The sequence below is a fragment of the Chrysochloris asiatica genome, unplaced genomic scaffold, assembly GCF_000296735.1.
Source record: "Chrysochloris asiatica unplaced genomic scaffold, ChrAsi1.0 scaffold00002, whole genome shotgun sequence".
Classification (NCBI taxonomy): Eukaryota; Metazoa; Chordata; class Mammalia; order Afrosoricida; family Chrysochloridae; genus Chrysochloris; species Chrysochloris asiatica.
This window is the reverse complement of record NW_006408520.1, coordinates 25,158,500-25,186,146: the sequence shown is the minus strand read 5'-3', so window position 1 is coordinate 25,186,146 and position 27,647 is coordinate 25,158,500. Positions and strand designations below refer to the sequence as shown.

The 27,647-nt window shown below is 39.9% G+C and overlaps 1 protein-coding gene across 1 annotated transcript; it reads left to right on the top strand.

Moving 5' to 3' along the window:
• LRRC8B (leucine rich repeat containing 8 family, member B) lies at nucleotides 1–25,122 on the top strand. The gene is made up of 4 exons (XM_006830977.1): nucleotides 1–68; nucleotides 10,910–11,009; nucleotides 12,765–14,929; nucleotides 24,814–25,122. Exons 3-4 carry the CDS (start codon nucleotides 12,791–12,793, stop codon nucleotides 25,084–25,086), a joined length of 2,412 nt encoding a protein of 803 aa, XP_006831040.1. The 5' UTR covers nucleotides 1–68; nucleotides 10,910–11,009; nucleotides 12,765–12,790; the 3' UTR covers nucleotides 25,087–25,122.
• Nucleotides 25,123–27,647: the final 2,525 nt, after the last annotated feature.

Genomic DNA, 27,647 nt, shown 5'->3' with positions numbered 1-27,647 from the left:
ATGATTTCTCTTTAGGAATATTTCAAATAGAAACGAATTGCAGTTTCCAGTTGACCAGCATTCAAAGGGTAAGATTAACATTCTGAATTATAAACACATGGTAAAGATCATTGTGATCAGGGTGAAAGAATATAACCTTGTCACACACCTTTCTTAATTTTAAACCATTCCGTGTTCCCATGTTCTGTTCCAACAATGGTAGTTGTCTCTCTTCTCTCTTTTGGTTAATTTAACCATGATGTCAGACTCTTTCCTTGAAACTCTTTGATTTCTGTGTCTAGAAGTACCCTGCTTCTCTGTCCTCCTTTACTTTTCCTTACCTGACAGTCCTTCCTCAGGTGTGTCTCCAACTTATGGCAGAGTTCTGTTCTAATCACCCTATCAGGAGTCAGTTGAAAAGCCTTTTTGGTTTTTTATTAAATTATGATTGCCATAGCCTGCAATATGGAAGTGTTACAAATTGTAAATCATAGCACGGACTTCTACAAGTGAACAGATGAGAATGAAAACAATAGCAGATTAGCTGCCGCAACATGGTGTGTAGTTCACATAGTGGTTACGAATCGGGCTGTGAACCGTAAGGTCAGCAGTTCCAAACTACCAGCTGCTCCACGGGAGAAAGAGGAGGCTTTCTGCTCCCGTAAAGATTTATAGCCCCGGAAACTCTGTTCAGGGTCTCTATGGGTCGGAACCAACTCCACGGCACTTAACAACAACAACAATGATATGATATGAAAAACATGTCATAAGTGCAATTCATCGTAGCTTGAATATATTGTAAGGTCAGGGTCTACCTGTATGAGGATGTTTCAAAAAGTTTATGGAAAAATTAAATTAAATGATAATGGAATTTCTCCACAAACATTTTGAATCCCCTTTGTACTATCTAGGGGATATAGATTTTGTTCTGCAATCACTAACTTCTTCCAACAAAATTAATTCATTTCGGTGGCACTAGAAGACCCCCAACGAGATGGACTAGCCAAGTGGCAGCATTGATGGACTCAAGCGTGGCAACAGTAGTGTGGTTGGCCCAGGATCAGGCAGTGTTTCATTCTGCTGTGTATAAGGTCGCTATGGGTTGATACAAACTTAATGGCACCTAACAACAACAACAACAACAACATCTACTACTTATGTGCTCATGTCTTCCTACAGGGGATTAAAGATGGTTGCAAGTGCTTTGCAAATTTATCCCAGGAAGTGATGGAGGCTGTTTTGGCCTCCCTTTGGATCTGGGCTGGCCTTACTACTTTTTTGACTAATAGAATATGTTAGAAATGGTATGAAGTAATATCCAAGGCTGGGCCTTAAGAATTTTGTAGCTTCTGCTTTTGCATTCTTTAACTATTCTCCTTAGAACCTTGCCACCTCACTATGAGGAAGCCTAACCAGCTATACAGAGAAGAGACAAGATCCCTGTCCAATAGAACCAGCTGGACTCCTAGCTAGGAGTCAACAGCAACTGCCGGCCATGGGGTTAGTGCATTTTGGGCTTTCCAGTGATACCATGTGAAACAGAGGAACTGCCAGATCATTCCAAAATTAGGACAAATGATGAATTATTATGTTAGCCACTAAGTCTTGGTTTGGTTTCTTACACAGCAATAAATAACCAAAAAATGAAAATCAGTTCCTAGATGTGAGATGCTGCCATAAGAAAAACCTAAAATATATGGCATTAGCGTTGGGACCAGGTTGCAATGAAGGCCTGAAGGGCAGGAAAAAGACTGAAATGGTGTGTGCAATGGCAGTGAGGAAATTTCTTTGGCAGTTGTAAAAGGATGCCCTTGTTTTCTATTGACAGGAAATTTAGAAAATCTATCACCTACAGCAACATGGCAGATAGAAATTAAACCTAATGAACTTGTGACTATATCATAGACTTCCCAACAGAGCATTAAAAGTGGCAATTGGCTTTTTATAGCCACCTCTGAGTAAAGTATTCAAGAAATTGAATTAAAGAAGGAACTGCCTCTACCCAGTCAATATATTCAGAGTGAGAGAGGCTTCAGGTCCAAAGTACTGCCAGTGAAAATTGATCTTGGTGTAGAAATCAAATCTAGGGCATAAAAGTAAGACCCTTATACAGATTTTAAATATATTTAAGTCAATGCTACCTGAACTGTCTCAGCTAGATGGAAGGGCTTCTAAGAATATTAAGAATGTTGTCTCATAGCATCCTGACTTGCAATCCAGAGTAGACAGGAGTTAATTTGTTGGCATATTTTTGTCAACAAAATTTGTGAGTATAGTTTCTATCTAATGGAATAAACCACAATAAGCTTCATAGGAAATCCACAAAGTTTTTAGCAGATTTATATTATCTTGACCACTCTCTTAAAAGAGACTGAAATAACTCAAAATTAAAAGAACTGTCTGTAATCTCATTCTTGATGTGCAAAAGGCAAACACAGGTCATTTCTTATGCAAAAAGAAAGATGATTCAGAATGCTGTGCCCAGAATTTAGAGTATAGAGCCAAGATTCAGTGGTATCCACTCTCAGATAACAGAGTTGCATCCTAATCAACAATAATTCTCTAAATTCAGAGCAAGAAATTGGCAACATGTACCAAGTTGCTGCAAAATTACTGAGAGCCAGTGACTGCTGTGTACCTCGTCTTTCCCTATGGTTTAAACATGAGTGTCTAATGTAGCTAACCTATTCCTACCTTTACAATTTATGTTGGGTGATTTTGTTGTTGTTGTTAAGTGCCATCAAGTTGGTTCGGACTCATAGTGGCCCTGTATAGGGTCTCCAGGGAGTGACAGGCGGGTTTGAACCACCAGCTTTGTGGTTAGTGGTCCAGTGCTTATCCTGTGGCACCACAACAGGACTCCATGTTGGGTGATAGAGCAAATAAGTTGTTTTATCAGTTCAGTGATCTCTGTATTTGAGTAACTTCACCCAAGGATCCTCACCCTCACTTGAGGGAGGATCATTATTTGTCACTGTGCCTGGATCTTATTAACATGAAAAGATTCTATACTTCAAGCCTAAGCTTGATGCAGTAATGGGTTGTAACTTATAGGTGACTTGGGAGAGGGTAAATGTGTTTTGCATGTAGAAGGAATGCAAATCATTTGTGGGCTGGTAGTCTGGACTATGGTGATTTAAAGGTGCCTGAAATTTTTTTCTTTTTTCTGTTCTTCTCATTGAGGGATAGAGTCTGTTTCCCATTGAGGGATAGAGTCTTGAAATTGGCCGGTAGAATACGATGGACTTGACATTGTGAGTCTTCCAAGACTATGTTCTAAGTGATCTATAGCTTTTACTAGTGTATTTAGGATGTACCTATTTAGAACCCAGCTACCATGTTGTGTGAGGACACTGAAGCCGTCATATGCTGTCTTATATGAAAGGAGTAATAGCCAACAGTTAGCTATTACCAACTACCAGCTTCATGGATTGTTGTTGTTGTTAAGTGCCATCGAGTCGGTTCTGACCCATAGTGACCCTGTACAGGGTTTCCGAGGCTACAAATCTTTATGGGAGCAGAATGCCTCATCTTTCTCCCGCGGAGCTGCTGGTAGTTTTGAACTGCTGGCCTTAAGGTTCGCAGCCCAATTCGTAACCACTACACTACCAGAGCTCCTTGGATAAGGGAGGACATTTTGGAGCTTCCAGCCATCTTTGTGTCAGCCACACCATATGAAGTAAAAAAAACACCTTCAAAATCCCCGTATCTGCTGAGTTATAACCTCCATCTTGGAGAAGCTCTATCACATTGTATATAATCTGCAATGCTGTGGGATAATGCACTGGACCGCAAGGTCAGAGGCTCAAATTTACCAGCCGCTCCTTGGAAAACCTCTATAGGGTTGCTATGAGTCAGAACTAACTCGACGGCACTTAACAACAACAAAAGCAAACATCTCAAATGTCGTGTGTTCAGTATTGTCTTGCTCATTTTTTTCCTGCATTTTGTTTGTTCAATTAATTTCTATCCAAATATTTATTTTATACTATGTGCTAGAAGGAATCAGGTATGGTACTGCAGGATCAGCATTAGACTTACAGTAAGCTCCACAATTCAAACTCACTAACCGCTCCTTGGAAACCCTATACTGGGTCGCCATAAGTCAGAACTGACTCTGGCACTTAGCAACAACAGCAACAATGTGCTAGAAACTAGAAAATACGAAACAGGCATATCTCAGACATATTGTGAGATTGGTTCTACACATTCCAGTAAAGCAAGTATCACAATAAAGTGAGTCACACATTTTTTTTATGTTTCCTTGTGCATGTAAAAGTTATGTTCACACTATGCTGTAATCTACTAAGTGTGCAATAGACAATAGCATTATGAAAATGTTTGAAGTATTCTGAGACTTGCCAATATGTAACACAGAGACACAACGTTAACACATACTGTTGGAAAAATGGTACTGATAGACTTGATTAACACAAGGTTGCCACAGACCTTCAATTTGTAAAAAAAAAAAAAATGTAGTGTCTGTGAAGTAGAAACAAAATAAAGCACAAAGAAATGAGTTATGTCTGTCATAGCATAGTTTCAAAATCGGTATCCATTTCATTCCTGCCTGTCCCTGGACTTTTTGATCAGAAGGCACTAGGCAGTGTTGAACTTTTTATTTGCAGTGACTATTTCATTCATTTCTTTCTTTACAAACTTACAGCAAAATTTACCCTGGTTGTTTCATGTACACATGATTTTAATAGCCTTTCGGCTGAGCCCCTTGTTCCAAATCCCTCCCCTTATTAAATCTATCCTGCAAATCTGTATGGGTCAGTGACGTACTACTTCCTCTCCTACACAACTCTGAAGGGTTCATGTACAAGATGCAATGCTGGACTACTTAGTAAGCAAGGTAGCAAAGACTTACTTGTGCTTTCTAATCTGTAGAATAATTCTACATTTTCTCACCATCTTAATGATTCTGTTTCTAGGTGTTGCTGGCATCTGTCTCTCTCCCAACCCCACAGCACCTTCCTAAAGGATCAAAGCTTCTTTCCAAATGTATACTCCCTGACAGGGATAGAGTACCAAGTATGCAAGGTGAGCACAAGCTTACTTATGCTTACTTATCTGTAGTGAACAATTTCACATAAGTTTTACCACATCTGTGGTGAAAACATGTGCAACTGTTCTCTACAGAGTAGTCTGGGTAATCCTAATGGGGTTTACCTTAAAAATCAAGAGCAATTTCCAAGAAGATTTAAAAGGTAAGTAGCTCCCCACATATTTTATTTTATTGCCATTCAGTCTCGTGAACTTTCATATTCTGAGGAGATTTGTGAGGGTGGGAATTCTGGCCTCATCTAGACCAGTTAAATCACTTTGTGGGAGTAGACCCTAGAATTAGGTGGAGACAGAACTATTGTTTTAAGTTTGTGGTTCTGAAAACGGAGCCCCTGGCCCAGCAGTGTCAGTATTAACTGTGAGCTCATTAGAATGCACATTCTGGAGGCTTAACCCAGACCTCAGGAATCAGAAACGTTGAGGGTGGAGCCTGCCACTGAGTCCTCAGGAGCTCTCCTGGTGATTTTTATGGATGATTACTTTAGAGAAACTCTTTACAAGATAAAGCTTTTCTTTCTGTTTGAGGGTTTGATTATGCACTAAGTTTGGGAAGGTTTGTTATTTGAAGGTGATGAATTGGGCTACTAACCTCAGAGTCAGCAGTTCGAAACTACCAGCTGTTCTAGGGGAGAATGATGAGACTTTCTGCTCCCATAAAGATTTACAGCCTCAGAAACCCTGTGCAGGGCCCCTGTGAGTCGGAATTGGCTCCATGGCGCATAACCGCCACCACCATTGGAGTCCTGGTGTGGCACTGTGGGTTAATGTGCTTGACTACAAAGGTTAATGAACTTGCACCGCAAGTTCGGCAGTTCAAGCACACCAGCCGCTCCTCAGAAACCCTATACAGGTTTGCTATGGGCCAGAACCTACTCAACAGCACTTAATAATAACATCATACTGACAAGGGAGTATAGTGACTCTTTAGGATAAGCACTAGACTGCGAAACTACAAGGTCGGCAGTTTGAGCCCACCAGCCACTCTGTGGGAGACCAGTGAGGCTTTTTGTTCCCACAGAGATTTACAGCCTCAAAAACCCTTACAGGTTTACTATGGGTCAGAACTAATTTGACAACCCTTAACAGAAACAGCATATTTACAAGATTTGAAATGCTTGATAAGGGGCCTAAGGAAACTAATATATCAGGTGTCTTTCTAGTGGTCATTTAAATGCTTGAGAAATGCTAAATGCTTGTCATTAGATCTCTGAAGAGCGGCTAATGGGGCTTGTTTAGTATAAAGAAGGGCAACCTTAGGGATGCAAACAGTTAATTTACTTGACTGATAACCAAAAGGTGGAGGTCTGACTCCATCCATAGGCACCTTGATATGATGGCAGTTGGTTTAGTATAAAGAAAATAAAAGAATCAGGTACTGAAGCATTGGTTTTTCCAGAAATAGGAACAAAGATGTTAGACTCAAGAGACATCTTGATGAGAAGTTGTACAAACCATTTTGAAAAGATACAAGGTGATTTTTAAATCAATTTTAAGTGAGCATTGTTGTGTGCTGTTGAGTCAGTTCCAACTCATAGCAACCCTGTATGGGGGTTTTTTGTGACTGTAAAACTTTAAGGGAGCAGAAGCCTCCTCTCTGTCCTATATGTAAAAGAGTAGTGTAAAAATAAAAATAAATAAATAAACAACTCTTGAAGACTTTGGCTATAGTTCTGCCTGGAGTCAGAGATGGAGATCTTTGAAGTAGTATCCAGTTCTCAGCATATAATAACTCTAAATACCAGCTGATCATCATCTGTTTATTTTTTTTACTGGTTATTTGGAAATGCTTTCAAAGTAAAGACTACTGGGAAGTTAGAATGCCTAACTTGAGTATTGTTGTTCCAGTCCTAAAGAATTTGGGGTGAACTTGTCAAATGAATTTATGTGTTCTAAAAAGCTTTATGACATTTTAATGATGTTAAAAAGCTAAAGGAATGAGATTAGGACCATAAAATCCTTTACTTTTAACATTGGTTTCTTTGATCTAATTTAGTCCATTTGTATGTTAGAAATAGAGATCTGATTTGGATTGAATCCTCATTGTTTGCTAAAATATGGCATGGAAAAAATTTCTTAGACACACAAACAGTATTAAACATAGTAATGACCAAGGGCAACTATGGTCTTCTTTGCCGGTTAAGCACTTGAGTTCTCAAGAAAAAATTAGTATCATAATGCAGAAGAATGCTTAAGACTTTTCATGTGTGTTTAATCCAGTTTGTATATACTTAAATATTAAGTCTTAGGTTGTTGTTGTTTTTAAGTGCCGTTGAGTCGGTTCTGACCCATAGCGACCCTCTATAGGGTTTCCGAGGAGCAGGCAGTGGTCTTAGGTAGTTTGGTCATAAATGTTTTTTAGAAATTATTTAGCGAAAAAAAAAAAAGATTATATACTGTATAACTGAAGACATTGCAAAAAACTATACCATTTGAATTCCTGTTTTTCAAGAATAGAATGGAACTGTTATAATGAAGATGCTGGGGCAAGATAGGGAAGAGAGCTGCATAATGGGCATGTACTTTAGGTTTTGAGAGAGCTCAGACTGTGGATTGAATGAGGCAGTGTGGTCTGTAGTGGACAAAGCCTGGGATTTGAGTCTAAGGACCGAGATTTTTGCAGTAACTTCATCTCTTAATGGTTCTGATACCTTGAATAAAGTAACTACTTTAGGCCTTATTGTCCATGTTTGATAAAATGTGAGGAAGAAAAATACTTCTTTCAATTTGTTGTCACAAGTATGAGACAAATTAATGTAAGTTAAGTTGTTAAGAGCCATCAAGTCATTCTGACTCATAACAACCCTGCGTAGGGTTTCCAAGAACCACCAACCTTACAGTTCAAACCGACCTTCCAGTCTAGTGCATTAACCCACAGTACCACACCAGGATTCCAATTAATGTGATTGAGTACTTTGAAATAAGGATGGCAGATATTAGTTGTTTTTTTTGTTTTTTTTTGTTTTTTTTTATGAATTCATCAAAAAATTAAATTAGATGATGAGAGATAAAAATGTATAGTCTTTAAAAAGATGAATAGGAAAAGCTCTTTGGAAATATTTTTCTTTTAGAATTAATACCACAAACTTATATTTCAGATGTGGTCTTCTGACAACTATGTTCATAATAGTCTGTCATTAGGATTATTTTTAAATATTACCATCAGTTAGAAGTTCATGGCTCTTTTCTTACCGAGAAACTGTTTTTAAAGTAGAAACTGTATTTGTAGTATTTAATGGAAACTCCATTATGTAAGAGAGATTGTGATGGCTGAGTGGCATTCTTGAATAATGCAGTAGGTTTTTTTCTGGCATAAGACGGGTACAGTGCCACAGAAAAAGACTTCACACATTCAGATATCTTTGTCATGCTCAGCGCACATAAATACAGTCATGTATTATGCTGTAAATCTTTTAGAAATGCATTGTGAGTACAAAACATACTCCAGCAGAGCCATGTTAATTATGACTGCACTGCTGGGCTGTTGCACATGTTCGTTGTCCTTTCTGGCCAAGAAAACAATTTGTTACTGGATGGTGATTACCATCCTTTGAGCAAGTAACACAAACCATGTCTTACGCACCCCCGGGTCTTTTCTAAAAGTGCTATGCCAGCTTTCTTTTACAGGTTGTTGTTGTTGTTGTTAAGTGCCGTCGAGTCGGGTCCGACCCATAGCGACCCTGTACAGGGTTTCCGAGGAGTAGGTGAAAAATTAGCACAGTGTACTTACCAACTGGAGTCCTGATGTGACGCTGCCAGTTAATGCGCTGGACTGCAAGGTCGGCTTAAACCACAAGGTCGGCAGTTCAATCTCACCAGCTGCTCCTCGGAAACCCTACACAGGGTCACAGTGGAGGGATGTGAGGAGAGAATTGCCAATGACCAAACATATTGTTGTTGTTGTTAAGTGCCATCGAGTCGGTTCCGACCCATAGCGACCCGGTACAGGGTTTCCGAGGGTGTAAATCTTTACGGGAGTAGAAAGCCTCATCTTTCTCCCGCGGAGCGGCTGGTAGTTTCGAACCGCTGACCTTAAGGTTTGCAGCCCGATTCGTAACCACTACGCTACCAGACCAAACATATAACATGCATTATTTGCATAAAATATGATCATTATAAAACAAGCTTTGTTCTCCCAACTGGAAAAAACAAATTCACTGTCATTGACTCAATTCTGACTCACAGTGACCTGTATAGAGTTTCCAAGGCTGCAAATCTTTAAGGATCAGAAAGCCTCATCTTTCTTCCAAGGAGCGACTGGTGGTAGGTGCTTATTCTACAGTGCCACAAGGGCTCCTTAGTGCCACTGGGATTGGCAAATGCAAAGTAAATTTCAGACATGCCCAATATTTTTTTTATTTTGAGATTACAAAGCCCAAAAATTCTTGCTAGAAATATCTGAAATACAATTTGGAATATCTACTCATAGCTGAAAGGAGCCCTGGTAACATAGTTGTTATGAGTTGGGCTGCTAACCTCAAGGTCAGCAGTTTAAAACTACCAGCCATTCTGCGAGAGAAAGATGAAGCTTTCTGCTGCCGTAAAGATTTGCAGCCTCGGATGCCCTATGCAGGCTTGCTATGAGTTGGAACCAACTCCACAGCACGCCACCACCACCACCACTCATAGCTGAATTTCACATATCTATTAAAGCTATAGAATAAGCACTGGACTACTAACCTCAAGGTCACCATTTCAAGTCCACCAGCGTGCTTCCTGGAAATCTTTTATAAGGTCACTATGAGTCTGAACCAACTTGACAACACTTAACAGCAGTGAAGCATTAAAAAGATTGTATTTTTACAGCATTTACAAAAAACTTCCCAGCAACTTTTTAGAGGTTATGCAGACACTGAATATACAATTTCACAGCCAAATAAAAATGCTAGAATATTTCAGAATTTTCTCACAGTTCAATTGATCAATTTGTGATTTTAAACTATCAACAAATGATGTCTTGAAGTAGGCTTGGCATGTTGTTGTTGTGTGCCGTCAAGTCAGTTCCGAGCCATAGCGACCCTGTATCGGGTTTCCAAGGAGCTGATGATGAGCTTGAACCGCCAGCCTTGCAATTCAAACAGCTTTGTAGTTTGGCTCATTAACCCACAGCGCCACACCAGGAGTCCGTGCATGGCTATTGTTAAACTTTAAAGTAAAAAAAATAATAAAGTAAAGCTGTGTCTTTAAAATAACATAATTTCAGGGAATTTCAGCCATATTTCTGAGCTGTATCTGAAAAAAGTTTTTGCTTTTTCTAATAAAATTGATTGGCTGAATTTTAAGAGACCTGAGGCTCCCTAGTTGATAGGAATATGTGTGATTTCTAGTTGTTGTTGTTAAGTGCTATCCTGACCCATAGCGACCCTGTATAGGATTTCCAAGGAGCAGCTGGTGAGCTTGAACTGCTGACATTGCAGTTCAAACAACTTTTTTCAGTCTGATGCCTTAGCCCACAGCGCTACACCAGGACTCCATGAAAGGAACACAAATCATGTGGTTTGATAATTGTTTGACAGGCCATCTCATAAAAGCAAGAAAGACCAACTATATGTGAGGACAGAATGAGACATAAACATATGTAGACTGCTTCAAAAAAATAAAAAAGCTAAATATTGCTGATACCAGATTTAAAAATATGTCCCATGTAAATTTCTATAGAAATGTCTTTGTAATTGAAAGGGAGTTCAGGGAACGAATATGGGCTCATCTGTTTTGCCAGACAGGCCCCAGTGTGAAACATGAACTGGCCTCTGTTTGATAAATCATGTCTTGTAATACAGAGAGTCTCTAAAGATAGTAACTCTCATTTGTTCATTTCTTTGATTGACTGTAATTATTTCAAGATATCTGTGTTTTCTCATAGAATGAAGACAAACATGGAGATGGTGTGTCTAAGAAATTTCAAAAGGTGTAGACCTCCTGATTGAAGCATATTCAATTTACTTGATATATTTTTTATTATAGTAAGTATAAATATCTAAACTACATAAATTTGGTCATTGCTGATATATTTATATTTCCATTTTTGTTTTTGTTGTTTTAATATTTTATTGTGTTTTCATTGAGAAAACATACATAGCAAATTAGGTTCTCATTTGTTAATTATTACAAAATGGCTCAGTGACACTGCATTCCTTGTGGAACTGTCACTCTACATTGTTTCTCAATATCAGTTATGTGTCTTAGATGAATTTAACTCTCAAGACCTTGGGGAGGACAAATAAAACCATAAACTTAGTTGGAAGAGTCCTTAGAGGTTATGTGGTCCACTCTCCTTCTCCATTGCAAGAAAATACCTTTGCAGTATCCTTAATGTGTAGTCATTTTACTCCCTTAATTCCTACTGAGGACAGGGGTGTTTACTTGTTTCACACCATGGATACACTGCCTGAGGTTCATTCAGAACATAATTTTCTAAAACATCTAACCACCTGATTCTGCCTTTTGAACAGAGATTCTTTCATGCTTGAGGTGGTTGTACAAAAATGTAAAGATTAATTCCCAGGGCCGCTGTCATCTTAGCTGAACATGATCAAGTACCATATTCTTCTGTAGAGAATAGTTTATAGAGAGGTATCTCCTGATTATCCTGTTGACATTTAATTTTCAATCTCTAACTCAGCAATGAGGACTGTGACCGCTTTATCTGGGTCCACCTGTTAACATGGCCAAAGGTTATCATTGCTATTTTAGCATAACAGCTATACTAATTAGAAATTTTTTTTTAAAGATTGATTTCTATAAGGTTAAAAAAAAGTCCTAGGAGATTGTCTAAACAGTTTTCAATATAGAATGCAAAATCCATCATGGTTTTGTGACAGCAAACTCATTTAGTAACAGAGTATGCCCTTCATCATTTATCTTATTAATACTTTGAACTAACAATATGAGAGAGTTCCCACAGTATATTAATTAAGTTTCTCACTGTGTCCCTTTTTAAGTCATTAGTATTTCTTCCCACCTTTAAATACTCAGTTGTTAAGTGCTGTTGAGTCGATTCTAACTCACAGCCACCCTGTATAGGTTTTCCAAGGAGCAGATGGTGAGTTTAAATCACTGACCTTGTGGTTAGCAGTCCAGTGCTTATCCTACAGCACACTCTAAGCACACACACACAGCCAGGACACTAAGTTGAACAAATGGCTTAAATTACAAAGCAAGAGCTTGGAAGGAAAAGGAGAAAATGCATTAAATGACATTTTTTTGGAGCACAGAATTAGTGAGGAACTCTAAGCTTAAGGAATAAGTTTATAAAGTGGTGCTTCCTCAAAGGGGACTCCTTGTTTTAATTACAGCTCTAAACTGTAGTTGATGATTCAAACATGGGGGTGAGGCATGGGACAGACCTCTTAGGAGTATAAATTTTAACTGTTAGAAACTTGTAGCTAGCATAGCAAGAAGTTTTCCTAATATCGTAAAGAAATATTGCTTCCTAGTTTAGATTAATCCAGCATGGAGTGAAAATTCAGACAGATAATTTATGCATTCTTACATATCCCGTTTGTCCTTCACCACATGGTCTCCTGTCTCAAGGGCTCTATATGGTGCAGAGTTGGGATAGCCTGAAATTTCAGGTGAAGTCAGAAGACATATGTGCCCCTAGCTTCTATCCCCTGAGCTAAATAAATTGGGTGGGGTATGCATGTGCAAGCATTTGATTTAACTGCTTCTCTCTTGGCATTTGCTTCAGTTGTTTTTCTTTTGTCTTCCTCTTCCAGTTTCTGGATTCCTACAAGTGAAAGTCATGATTACACTAACAGAGCTAAAGTGTTTAGCAGATGCCCAGTCATCTTATCACATCTTAAAACCATGGTGGGACGTCTTCTGGTATTACATCACTCTGATCATGCTGCTGGTGGCTGTGCTGGCTGGAGCGCTCCAGCTCACGCAGAGCAGGGTTTTGTGCTGTCTTCCATGTAAGGTGGAATTCGACAATCACTGCACCGTGCCTTGGGACCTCCTGAAAGCCAGCATGAACACGTCATCTGACCGTGGAGCCCCGCTCCCGCTCCCCCTCAGAATCCAGAATGACCTCCACCGGCAGCAGTACTCCTACATCGATGCCGTCTGTTACGAGAAACAGCTCCACTGGTTCGCCAAGTTCTTCCCTTACCTGGTGCTCTTGCACACGCTCATCTTTGCAGCCTGCAGCAACTTCTGGCTTCACTATCCCAGTACCAGTTCCAGGCTAGAACATTTTGTGGCCATTCTTCATAAGTGCTTTGATTCTCCATGGACCACCCGTGCCCTATCAGAAACAGTAGCCGAGCAGTCAGTGAGACCCCTGACACTCTCCAAGTCCAAGGTTTTGCTTTCCTCCTCAGGGTGTTCAGCCGAAGTCGATTCCAACAAGCAGTCATTGCCCTACCCACAGCCAGGCTTGGAGTCGGCTGGTATAGAAAGCCCTACCTCTAGTGTCCTGGACAAGAAGGAGGGAGAGCAGGCCAAAGCCATCTTTGAAAAAGTGAAAAGGTTCCGTTTGCACGTGGAGCAGAAGGATATCATTTATAGAGTGTATCTGAAGCAGATAATCGTCAAGGTTATTTTGTTTGTCCTCATCATAACTTATGTTCCATATTTTTTATCCTATATTACTCTTGAAATCGACTGTTCTATTGATGTGCAGGCTTTTACTGGATATAAACGCTATCAGTGTGTCTACTCTTTAGCAGAAATATTTAAAGTCCTGGCTTCATTTTATGTCATTTTGGTTATACTTTATGGTTTCACCTCCTCCTACAGCTTGTGGTGGATGCTGAGAAGTTCCCTGAAGCAATATTCCTTCGAGGCATTAAGAGAAAAAAGCAACTACAGTGATATCCCCGATGTCAAAAACGACTTTGCCTTCATCCTTCATTTGGCTGATCAGTATGATCCTCTTTATTCTAAACGCTTCTCCATATTCCTGTCGGAGGTCAGTGAGAACAAGCTGAAACAGATCAACCTCAATAATGAATGGACCGTTGAGAAACTGAAAAGTAAACTTGTGAAAAATTCCCAGGACAAGGTAGAACTGCATCTCTTCATGCTTAATGGTCTTCCAGACAATGTCTTTGAGCTTACTGAAATTGAAGTTCTAAGCCTGGAGCTTATCCCTGAGGTCAAACTGCCCTCCACAGTCTCACAGCTGGTCAACCTCAAGGAGCTTCATGTGTACCATTCTTCTCTGATGGTAGACCACCCTGCACTTGCCTTTCTAGAGGAGAATTTAAAAATCCTACGTCTGAAATTTACTGACATGGGAAAAATCCCACGCTGGGTATTTCACCTGAAGAATCTCAAGGAACTGTATCTGTCAGGCTGTGTCCTGCCTGAGCACTTGAGTACCACACAGCTGGAAGGCTTTCAGGACTTAAAAAACCTGAGGACTCTCTATTTGAAGAGCAGCCTCTCCCGGATCCCACAAGTTGTGACGGACCTCCTGCCTTCACTGCAGAAGTTGTCCCTCGATAATGAGGGAAGCAAATTGGTTGTGTTGAACAACTTGAAAAAGATGGTCAATCTGAAAAGCCTAGAGCTGATCAGTTGTGACTTGGAACGCATTCCACACTCCATTTTCAGTCTGAACAATCTGCATGAGTTAGACCTAAAAGAAAATAACTTGAAAACTGTGGAAGAGATCATTAGCTTTCAGCACCTACAGAATCTTTCCTGCTTAAAGTTATGGCACAATAACATTGCTTATATTCCTGCCCAGATCGGGGCCTTATCTAACCTAGAGCAGCTCTCTTTGGACCATAATAATATTGAGAATCTGCCCCTGCAGCTCTTCCTATGCACCAAACTATATTATTTGGATTTAAGCTATAACCATCTAACCTTCATCCCAGAAGAAATCCAGTATCTGAGTAATTTGCAGTACTTTGCTGTGACCAACAACAACGTAAGTTAATCCATTCTTTTCTTCATTCAGCCAGCCTACTATTTGTTATACTTACAGTGTATCATGTAAGGGGAAAATGGACTTTAAGTCATACTGAGTGCCCTCTGGGTTGCTCAGCGGTTCTGTAGAATAAACACTGGACTGCAAACCACAAGGTTGGCAGTTCAAGCCTATCGGCCACTCCACAAGAGAAAGATGAGGCTTTCTCTTCCTGAATAGATTTATAGCCTCAGAAGCCTTATGCAGGATCACTATGAGTCAGAACTAACTCGATGGCACTAACAACAACAAAAACAAGTGTCCTCTGAGCCTGACCCAATTCCCACTTACTAGACAAATGACTTGGGACAAATTAAAACACTGACCATCAGTTTCTCATGTAACTTACAAGTGAGTTGTCATGGAGGGTTTATGGGAGAAAAAAAGAATATAAAGCATTTAGCATATAGTAGTTGTGGAGTGTTGGTGTGGTCCTTTAGGATACACACTGCACCGTTAACCTCAACGTCAGCAGTTCAAACCCACCACTGCTCCTTGAAAACCTTCTATAGGGTCACTTATGAGTCAGAACTTGCTCGACAGCACTTAACAATAACAACAAGTTGCCCAATGACTGTTAGTTCTCTTTATTCCCTTTTCCCATTTTCTGTGTAAACATCACAGTTAATATATTTTAAATCAATCAATCTTGTATTTTAACTTTAAACTGGTTATGGAAGTTATACTCTGTTCTGTTTAAGACCTCTATGTGTAAGAATCTACTCAGTAGAAACAGGTTTTGGTTGGCCCAAATTTTATGAACGAGTCAAGTTTATATTGGAGTCCTGGTGTGGTGCTGTGGGTTAATGCACTAGACTGCAAGCCAGTTTGAACTGCAAGGTCAGTGGTTCAAGCTTACCAGCTGCTCCTCAGAAACCCTATACAGAGTCGCTATGGGTTGGAACTGACTCAATGGCACTTATCAACAACAATTTATGTTCTATCAACTTCCACATTCATGCATTCAACAAATTTCACTTAATTCTAAGATTTATACCCAGAATTGAATAATGTAGAAATTCCTTATGAATTTTGCTACTTTGACAGTGCTTGCTATTATTGTTGTCATCACTACTTAGAAATTGAAATAATCAGTTTTTGTTTCTTGAAGTGATTTGGATTTTATGGATTCAGCACGTCTTGAGATAGCATGTGTCATTGGCCAAAAATTAAGGAAATCTAATACTGAGATGGAGTCTTCATGTGGCACTGTATGATAAGCCCAATATTAACTGCAAAGTCAGCGGTTTAAACCCACAAGTCACTCTTTGGAAACCCTATCTAGGGTCACTGTGAGTAAGAACTGACTCTATGGCATATAACAATAACAGTAATATTAAGAAGGATTCTCAAGTGAGATCCCAACTTCTGAAAAACAGTGGGACATTTAATTATTAATATCTGTCATAACCACCACTCATTTGTCAGTTTGTCATACTGTGGTGACTTGCATGTTGCAGTGATTCTGGAATCTCGAAAACCCAATCAGGGTCTCTATGAGTCTAAACCAACTCAACAACACTTAGCAGCAACAGCGTCATGGAGTCCTAGCCTGACACTGAGAATAATCACTGAACTTCAAGATCTGTTTAAACTACAAGGTTGGTGGTTCAAACCCATCAGGCATTCTTCAAAAACCCTATACAGGGTTGCTGTGAGTCAGACTTGACAACACACAACAACAACAGTCATGGATTAGGAGTTCTGTATGGTGCTGTATGATACGCACTATACTGTTAACCACAAGGTCACTGGTTCAAACTCACCAGCTGCTCCTTGGAAACCCATTGCTGAATTGCTGTGAGTCAGAACCAACTCAGTGGTACTTAACAACAGCAACAACATCGTGGATTGATTTGTGTCCCCCAAAAGATATGTTGAATCCTAACCCTTGACACCTGTGGATGTGACTTTATTTGAAAATAAGCTCTTTGAAGGTATATTCACTTAACTAGTCCATTATGATGGGTGTCCTACATAAAGGAGAAGAGACACAAAGGAAGTCTATCATGTGATATCGCAGCTGCAAACAAAGAAACTCCTGGGGCTACCAAAAGCTAGGAGAGACACCTGCAACAAATTCTTCCTAATAGTCCTCAGAAGGAAACAACATAGTCTGTAGCCTGAGTTTCACCTCCCAGCATCCAGAATATGAGAAAATAAATGTCTATTCTTAAAAGCCATCCAATTTTTAGTACTTTGTTACAGCAGCCCTAGAAAGCTAAGAGTAAGGGCTCTTTTTATGTTGCATCCAGTTGGTTCCAACTCCTAGTGTCCTTGTATAGGGTTTTTGAGAGCAGCTGATGATTTGTCAACTGCTGACCTTGCAGTTAGCAGTCCAGTACTGATTCTTCAGCACCACACTAGGACTCCTGATAAGGACCAGAAAGTTTTATTATTTACCTGCCCACTGCTAACAGGTCAATTCCAGTTCATAGAACTGCTCCGTAGGGTTTCCAAGGCTGTAAATCTTTACAGAAGCAGACTCATCTTTTCCTGTGGAGCAGCTGTTGGATTTGAGCCATTGACCTTTTAGAATGACTCAGCACTTAACCCACTTCATCAACAGTGCTTCTTATTATCTTCCTAGTAGGTCTGTAAGCTTTCCTTTTGATTTGTAAGAAGAAATTAATGGTCCGCTTGGATATTTGTTTCCCTCTCTAGCTCATATATTTTATAGTCTAAAGAAGGGCATGCTGAATGAATTTTAGGTATAAATGCTGACTAAAAATTTTTATTGAATTTATTGGCCCATACAAAAAGTGGGGTCCTGGTGTGGTGCTGTGGGTTAATGCGCTTGACTGCAAAGTCGGTTTGAACTGCAAGGTTGGCAATTCAGGTTCATCAGCCACTCCATGCAAACCCTCTACAGGGTCACTATAGGCTGGAACCAACTTGACGACACCAACAACATGCAAAATGTGTGTGGTATACTTGTAAACTATGAGGCACATGATTTTTAAAGTTGTAAATAGATTTTTCAGGATAAAATTGTTGAAGTGATGGAAAATCTTAAATCTCTTACAAAGCTTCTCAGCTTCCTTTACAAGAATTGAATTAGTGTAGGTGATCTGAGGCTTCATGGTGACAGTGAAAGCCCCCTGCGACAGACAGTTGGCACCTGGGAGGTATTGCTACTAACCACAGCTAACTAGAACCCTTGACTCACCATCATGGGAGCAACATTGATGGGCCTTATAGCAACCTCTAGCCTAAAGGACTGTCTCCAGGGGCTCACTGGAATTGCTTCCTGAAATCCCCTCTTCTATCCAGAGAATCTCTAAAATCACACATTCAAAGATTTGAAGGGACTTTGGTGAGGACAAGGTAGGGCTAATAGTCAGACAGAAGAAAGGTGACAGAAATGGATATTTACTCACTCCTTGCTGGGAATCTGGAAGTTAGTAAAGGAGAGAAATGTGGGATTCGCTGATACAGCGCAGGTTTGGGCATTCTTCATAGTACCCGTTGTTGTTAGCTGCCATCTTGCTGATGCTGACTCATGGAGACCTTTTGTACAACAAAACAAAAAATGGCCAGTCCTCAGCCATCCTCAGGATCACAGTGTGTTCCAGCCATCATTAAGACCATAGTGCCAATCCATCTCACCAAGGGTCTCCTGTCCCATCTTTGGTCCTCTTCTTTACATGATGTCCTCCTCTAGCAATTGAGCCTCCCTAACTACTCCAAAGTAAGCACAGACAATATTCCATTGCTCTCTATAGGTTTCATTGGATAATTTTTAGAAGTATATTGTGAGGTCTTTCTTCTTTATCTTACTCTGGAGGCTCTATTGAAACCTGTTCATACTGTGTGACCCTGCTGGTATTTGAAATACAAAAAGTCCTGGGGTTAGGGACATTTGACTTACAGATAGCTTGTACTTGACCTTCATTGTTGTTGTTAAGTGCAATCTAGTCAGTTCCAACCCATAGTGACCCTGTATAGGGTGTCTCCAAGGAGCAGCTGGTGAGCTTGAGCTGCTGACCTTGCGGTTCAAACGGCTTTGCAATCTAGCGCATTAACCCACAGCGCCACACCAGGACTCCCACTCATAGCAACCCTGTATTCCGAGGAGCAGCTGATGGGTTACAACTGTCAATCTTGCAGTTAGCAGTCCAGTGCTTACCCTACAGTGCCACATCAGGACTTGCCTTTGATAGTTATATAAATTTGCCCTCTCTTTGAAACTATTAAACCAACCACTACTCAACAACATGTTATTGCAAAGACTTTGAGTCTTTTCTTGTACTAAAAGAAACAAAAACAAAAAACCACTTCCATTGAGTCTATTTCAATCACAGTGAGCCAATAGGGCAGAGGAAAACTGCTGACTCCAAGACTGTTGATCTGTATCGGAGCCCATAGCCTCATCTTTCTCCCAAGGAGTGGCTGCTAGGTTTGAACCTCTGACCTTATGGTTAGCAGCCAGTGCTTAACCCAGCATACCACCAGGGCTTCTTTTCCTTACACTAACCCACTGGACTTCTAAATGTAAGGTCGATGATTCAAACCTACCAGGCACTCTTTGGAGACGCTATACAAGAACTCTATGAATTGGAAGGAGCTCTGGTAGCGTAGTGCTTACGAATCATGCTGCTAACCTCAGGGTCAGCAGTTTGAAATTACCAGCTGTTCTGCGGGAGAAAGATGAGGCTTTATGCTCCTGTAAAGATTTATAGCCTTGGAAACCTGTACAGGGTCGCTATGAGTCAGAACCGACTCCAACAGCACCACTTAACAGCAACAATAACCCACCCACTATCATCAAGTTGATTCCAACTCATAGTGCCCCTCAAGAGACAGTAGAATTGCTCCTAAAAAATTTCAGAAACTAAATCCTTACAGGAGAAGACAGCCTCATCTTTCTCCCACAGAGTGGTTGGTGGGTTTAAACTGCCAGCCTTGAGATTAGCAGTCCAATGCAAAACCACCAGGGCCATTTTCTTAAAGTAAAACTAAATAAGAACCATGTATACCTGTTCTAACTTAACTATAAATTCAACTAAAAGATGCACCTAGGAACTGATTTCATATATAATTCAGGAACTGCCTGTACCAATTATGCTGTGACATAGCTTTGAGCATCATAGCAATGTGCAATCCACCATAGTACACAAACCAACCTGCGGTGGTGGATAGCAGCACCCATTACAGACTAATGCTTTGTCTAATGACTGCATGTTTCTCTCTCCCATTAGACTGTGCTTCTCAACTGGGGACAATATCCACCCCACCCCCCCTCTCGGGGGACATTTAGCAATGTTTACAGACATTTTTGCTTGTCACAACTGGATCATGGTGCCACTGGCATCTAGTAAAGGGCAGAGATGTTGATAAACATCCTATAATGCATATAATGCATAGGACAATATCCCACAAGAATGATCTATTCCAAAATACCAAGCAATATCAAGACTGAGAAACCCTGCATTAGACTAAGGGCTTTTGAAGACCCATCTGCCTTGGGAGCACTCTATCCCCACCAGTAACTTGGAGCCTGGTACATACGACATAAGTAAGCACTCAGCACATGTTAACTGAAAGCAAATGAGCCAGGTCTTCCTTCTTATCAGCCACTTTGATCAAACTCATTGCTTACACACAACCAGCAGTCTTGAGCACATTGCTCAATCTGATTGTTTCCCCCATGTGTCCATTATTGACCCTACCTCTGAGCAACAGAAGTCTGCACAGCATGGGTTGCTTTAGAGAAGGGGATTACATTTCCTCTGCCTCACCTCTCTGTCTCATTTCTCAAATTGAAATCTACATCTGCATGGTTTTCCATCTTCATTCGTGAGAAGAGAATTAAATGAAAGGGTAAATGATTTTCCTTTGTTTACTCCTATTGTTTTGGTATGCAGCGATTATCTGTATTGAATGCTGGTTCATTATGTGTATTTTCAAGGATGTCACACTGAGTGAGTGTGCGGTGATGGGAGGGGGGAGTTTCTAACATAATGAGCTATTAAGATGCAGTGTGATCATTTGAGGGGAACATTTTATCTTTTGAGGTGGTAAGACAGATCTGAATGGCTCTGGAAGCTGTCACCCAGCAGAAAGCTAGCTCAGGGGTCTCTCTCAGCCTAGTAGAGGGACAGGCTGAGCTTCAGAGCCCTCCTTCCATCTGTTACTAATAAGGCCCCTGCCTGAACCAAGGAGGCGCCATTGTTTTGTAGTTGCATAGATGTCGCTGCACCCCCACTATAAAAATCTAGAGAACTACAGAGTGAAAAAATTGTACAAGGAAAAAAGAAAACCATAGAAGAATCTGTAATGCCCAGATTTCAGGGTCCCCAAAGACCACCAAGGAGCCATCGCTGATGCAAATACATAAGGGTTGTTTATTCAAGCTCGAGCCCGGGCCTTCTCTGTATCCGACACAGCGGACTCAGGGAAAAAGGCCCTGAACTCCTAGTTAGTGGGGTTTTTATAGAGATTACAAACAGGTTCGGGGGTCTTCTACTTAACTTCTCTAGGATTGGTTTACATTTAGTAAGGTATAGGGTAACACAATCCAATTGGCCATTATCCGTAGCTTGGGCAGCTTGATTAGGGTAAGGAAGACATACATTATCTATCCTTGGGGTTGTCAGGAATGTTTATCTCTTCTTGACAGCTTGTAGAAGGAGGGGGTCATCTCCGTCTGGTATTAGCTGACTAGGCACATTCCTGAGACAGGGAGACGTGCTTTGGCCAAAGTAAAAAATGGAGTTTCTTCTTTAGGTCCCACAAATCAATGCATTTGAATTATGATGTTGGCGAAGAATATTGAAAGTGTCATAGACTGTCGAAGAACTAACAAGTCTGTCTTGAAAGAAGAACAGGGCCTTAGGTGGAATCCTGAGCCCCACCCAGGACTTTCTGAGGTGGGACATTCCCACTTGAAAGGGCATGCAAACCAACGAGGAGCAGCTAGAGAAACAGAAGAAATATCTTAAAAGAAAGACCAGCAGGAAAAAGAAAGAAGGTAAAAAAAAAAAGCAGACTGCTTGGTTGTTAAAAGATCCATCACGCTGTTCACCTGACAGTGTTCAAGGCAAGAAAAGTCACCCATCAGGATAAACCCACTTCCAAGACTGAAACTCAAAGAGAATATATGAGCAATCTTGTAAGTTCACTGGCGATCACCTGGTCTGCTTGTGAGTGGAAGTGGGGGACATACAGCAGTGAAGACATGGACTGAGTTTGGCCATGTTCCATAGACACCCATCAACCTTGAGATGATAGAAGAGGAAGGGCTGGCTGGTCTGAACTTTAGGGAGACTTGTGAACTTCCAACCCATGAACACTGACTGAACTACTGGGGACCAGCTGGTCTGAAGTAGGGGGGAGGCATGTGAGGGAGCCCAACCATTGCAGATGGTATCCATTTGACCTCGCTTGGATGGCTTGCTGATCAAAACTTAACCAGAGGAAGATAAAGAAGTTTGATACAAGAAGCTACAATTTGATTAACTGGACCTTTGCTTATAGATGTAGTTGCTCAAAATTCCAACTGAAAGGGAAGATTCTTCATATCAAGGATCAAGCCTGTCCCTTCAGTACACAGGGTTGATAGGGATGGACAACTTAGGCATTGGCTACCAAAAATGGGGGACTATAAAGCCATGAAGTGTCTGGCTTACAAGTTTTCATGAGTGTGCTTAGTTTTAGAGTGAGGGGGGTAGTGTAGAATCCCCACTGAATAACTTTCCTCTTGTCCAGATGAATCTGGTGAAAGGGTATAGGGGAGGATAGGGGTAGGATTCTTTTGATTCAGTAGTAATTGTTATCATGACTAATTGCGATTGTCACATCTGCAAAGATAGAAGATGTGAAAAAAATGGGGGTGGGGGAGGTAGTTAATCTTTAATTCCAGGAACAGAGGACCCTAGGACCATCAAGAGGAAAAAGCTTAAACAGAGCGTGGGATCCTAACCAGAAAAGTGGCAACAACAGAGACAGAATCAGAGGCAATGGCGTAGAGAAAGAGTAGCTGAGGACTCTAGACCCGTGGAATGAGAAAGGCTGTGGGCAGGAGGCTGGCTTGCAAAATGTGCCCTTTGGACATTAAATGGATTTATATTTGTGTGTGTGCGTTTTGTGTCCATTGAAATAAAATTTTTTAAAGGCCAAATAGAAGTAAATACTGTTAACTGATGGTATATTGAGGGGATTATAATCATTACAATGAAAGAAAATTTGATTTGTTGAGTGTAAAATTAATGATCTACCCTGTAAACTATCAGTTAAATCACAATAAAAACTTTAGGGGAAAAAAAAGTATATGCAGAGTGCTCCCTAGAAGCCATTATGGCTAGATTTCATCTCTCATACTTTGAACATTATCAAGAGGGACCATTCCCTAAAGAAGGACATCATGCTTGGAAAAGTGGAGGGTCAGCAAAAGAGAGAAAGACCCCCAATAAGATGGATTGACATAGTGGCAACAACAATGGATTCAAACAGCAATTCTGAGGATGGCGCAGAACCGGGCAGTATTTTGTTCTGTTGTGCATAGGGTCGGTATGAGTCAGAACTGACTTGCCAACACCTAACAACAATCATAACACAGAGTGGAGTACTTGTCTCAGGAAAAGTGGTCAAGAGTGTGCAGTCCAGCTTTGTCTGGCCCAAATTTACCTTTCTGTGATCTAAGGAGGACTCAGGGATTGTCAGTATCCACGTCTTCTCTAGAGACTTTTCCCAGTAAACCTCCTTTCATGTCTGCACTGTGGCTCCCTTAGAAATTCACATACAATCTACCTATCATAGACAATTCAGCAATTCAGTTGAGTAGCTTTTAAGGGTCGATATAATTGCAGACTATTTATCATACTTAAAATTCCTTCCTTGTTACATGAATTATTTAATTGAAAGTGCCAGAGAACAAGAAGTAAGGATAAATACTCAGATTCATGTGTATATATAGGGGAGTGGAATGTTTATATATATAATCATATCTTAGATTTGTTTTGTTTTGTTTTTAAGAAAAACGTTTTCAGTCTAGTCTGAGAAACACTGTCAATTTTCAGGATGTTTTTGGAGGATGTTGCTCATTAGATTATATAGTAAACTTTATGAGGACCCTTGAGAGCAATTTATTTCTGATCTAGGACTTAGGAATAATTGGGATTCACCTTAGCTACAGGTTTGTTTTTGTATTTTAGGGACAACGTAGCTGGATGAGTTTTTGTTAAGAATCACTGGTTAAAGTATAGAGATTTGTTTGAAGTACTGGGTTGAAGGTCGGTGGTTCAAACTCACCAGCAACTCTGCAAGAGAAAAATGAGGCCATTTGCTTCAGTAAACATTTACAACCTTGAAAACTCTACCGAGCAATTCTACTCTGTCCTATGAGTTGAAATCAAAATGGCAGTAGATTTTGGTTTTTCCTACCTGGCAAAGGTTTAGATGTTCATGGTGCACTACTTCTGTGCTAGCCTCAATTCTGGATAGATAATAACACCTAACCATATTTTTGTCTTTGACTTTTTCATTTACTTCAAATTCATCGTTATTGGTAGGCAGCTCGGCCTCACTGTCACTCCATGTGTGTCAGAGTAGAACTGTGCTCCATACAGTCTCAGTTGCAGTTGTGTGTGTGCCATCGAGTTGGTTGCAACTCATAGTGGCCCATATAGGGTTTCTGAGAACAGCTAGTGGGTTTGAACTACGGACTTTGGGGTTGGCTGTCCAGTGCTTATTCTAGAATGCCACACCAGGACTCGGGTTTTTCAATAGCTGGTTTTTAAACCTCCTGAGATGTTTTGGAAGGAGGATGGGATGTAAACAAATAAATGTATGATCATAGAGCATCAAAAACCAGGTTTACTGGCTTCTTTCTTTTCCCTTTCCAGATTGAGATGCTACCAGATGGGCTGTTTCAGTGCAAAAAGCTGCAGTGTTTACTGTTGGGGAAAAATAGCCTCATGAGTTTGTCCCCTCATGTGGGAGAGCTGTCGAGCCTTACTCATCTGGAGCTCATTGGTAATTACCTGGAAACACTTCCTCCTGAGCTGGAAGGTTGTCAGTCCCTGAAACGTAGCTGTCTGATTGTCGAGGAGAATTTGCTTAACACTCTTCCTCTCCCTGTAACAGAACGTTTGCAGACATGCTTAGATAAATGTTGACCCAGAGAAGAAATCCCATGTCTCAAAATCATTTTTTTTTAAGTGTACTTCCAAAGTTTAAATGAGAAGTAAAATTAACTAAAATAGGACGATGGAAGTGGGTAATGATTATGATTAACCGTAATCAAATGTCCTATTAAAGCATCTCAGTGGCTAGCCCTAAATTAAGTAGGTAAAAAGCGTTAGCACAGAATCTCCATTAGATCTTTAAGTAACGGAGGTGCTGTACAAGACATACCTACAATCAAGGGTGACTTGAGAGACGTGAAATTATTGAACCCCTACCTGGAGATTTTCACGTTAAAGATAGTATGGGTATGCGTTTCCTCTCCCTTCCTTAGTCCATTACTTCATTGCGCAGTTGTAACTGACTTCCTGTTTTGATGTTTATGGCTAAGATCCTAAGCTCATGAATATAAATTTCTATGATGTATACTCACCACTGTCATTCATTAATGATCTTGGATTTTTTTATTTTTGTTTTTTAAGGCAGGGTACATTGTGTTTGCAGAATTTGTTTTTGAAATTATTTTTACTTTATTTCCCAGATTGCTTGACTTTTCCTTAATCTGGTCTTTTGTTAACAACAATGATGACCCCTGAGAAAATTCCTGCCTTTAGCCTTGGCATAGAGTAAGAGCCAGGCACTTAGGAGATTTTACCTTCAGGGTCATCCTGAAAATTAATGTGTTCTCTAAAATGTCATCTTCTTGTCTCTCATCAAAGCCTTTTTTATTTGCTAAGGTTTCTTTGTATTAAATGTTAAACATGAAAATATTTTCTGTTGTATAATCTTGGATTCAGTATCTGTGAGAATAATTTTGTAAGGTACAGTGCTCATATGTGTTTCTTTAAGAACTGACTTATTAATGTACTTGGTTTTGGCTGCTTATGATGTTCATGTTTCTGTGCATTCCACTCCAAAATGTTTTTTCTACTCTGCAACTAATTACAGCTGGCTAACAAAAGCCTTGTGTTCCATGCACAGAAATATTTGGGGTGGGGGAGGTTTCCTTGTGAGCAGATGGCCTCCTCATCTACCTCTCTCTTCCCTAGCTGCTGTGCTATTGTACGGGTACATTTCTTCATTACTTACAAAAATTCTGATGGAGGGGAGAGGTGCAGATTTGGATTTTTAGAATTGATTTTAAAACACTTTGTAGAACTTTAAAAAGATCCAAAGCAAAAAGCTGTTTTTCCCTCCATCTGCATGATCTCTAGATATGATGATAACATAGAACATTCAGCACCTATTCAGTGATTAAGATGAGTTCTCAGAGATCACAAAGAATTAGCGTCATTTAAAACTGAAATTCATCTCACGCCTTTATCTAACACTTTTTATATGTTGCTCTTTTTATAAAGAGCATTGTATATTGGCCTTTTATTATCATGCATATTGTAAAATGAATAAAATCGACTGACTCATTTTGGGAAATGTACATTTTTAATGTGTTTTTTTTCTCTAATGGATCTTGTCATTACAATGCCACCTTACTTTTGGATGTAACTATGAAACAACTTGATAACTATACCTAGACAAAACTGGAAAAACACTATGGGGGAAAGAATACTACCAAAATGGAATTGTGATGTGTGTTATAGATTTTATTTGAACTTTGCCTGTTCCAGAAGGATGGAAGTGAGTCTTTAAGTTATGACAAAATGTGGTTTCCCTCACCTGCCACAATCTCTGGACTGAGATTCAGAGACAAGAATTGTTTATTCACATCTAATAAAATTTGAATAATATTAGTCAGTCATAAAGGAATATAGAATACCAAAAGCTGCCTAACATGTGAATATTTATTATGAATGGGAAGAGACAGTGTAAGCATTCAATCCTTACCGAAACTTGCCTTTAGTCAGAACATTCAAGTTCTCAGGGAACCAGGCATAACTGATGGAACTTCCTTCTAGGACTTCAGAAAACAGATTCTGACTATATCCACGGTTTTTGTTATTTTCTTTGGTTTTTTGTTTTTGTTTTTTTTTTGTTGTTGTTGTTGTTGTTTCATGAGTCGATGGTCATTTTATTCATTTTTTTTTTCACAGTAGAATTATCATGAGCTCTGATTCCAGTGTTGGGTAGCATTATCTTAAGTTTTGCATGTGAATATATGATACCTGGTGAGATGTTCAATTTTTATAAAACAAGAATTAGCCATGATTTGTAAGAATAATCCCACCCTCTCCTTTAAGGAAAAGTTTTCAAAATAATGAAATTCAAATTTGCTACCATTCACCTAACAAATTAGAACTCCATGACCAGGTTCAACTACAAAAGTCATTGCAAAGTCTTCCCTACTACCTCTCTAAATTTCAGGAAGCAATTCAGTAACAGGATCAATCGGGAATATTATAAACGGCTTCTCATACACTAGCATAGAATTACTGCTAGAGTGATTGTTTTCCTGCCATAGTTAATATATAAATGTCTTCCTCTTTAAAAACATTAAATACATATATACCTTGTACACCAGTATTTATGTAGCTTCTGAAGGCTGTAGCGCTGACAGTATAAACTCTGGACACTGACTACCACTTGACAGACAGAAATT

Coding starts and splice junctions, on each gene's coding strand:
- LRRC8B (XM_006830977.1), top strand. CDS start 12,791: ATGATTACACTAACAGAGCTAAAGTGTTTAGCAGATGCCCAGTCATCT. Junction 14,930..24,813: donor TTGCTGTGACCAACAACAAC/GTAAGTTAATCC, acceptor TTCCCTTTCCAG/ATTGAGATGCTACCAGATGG.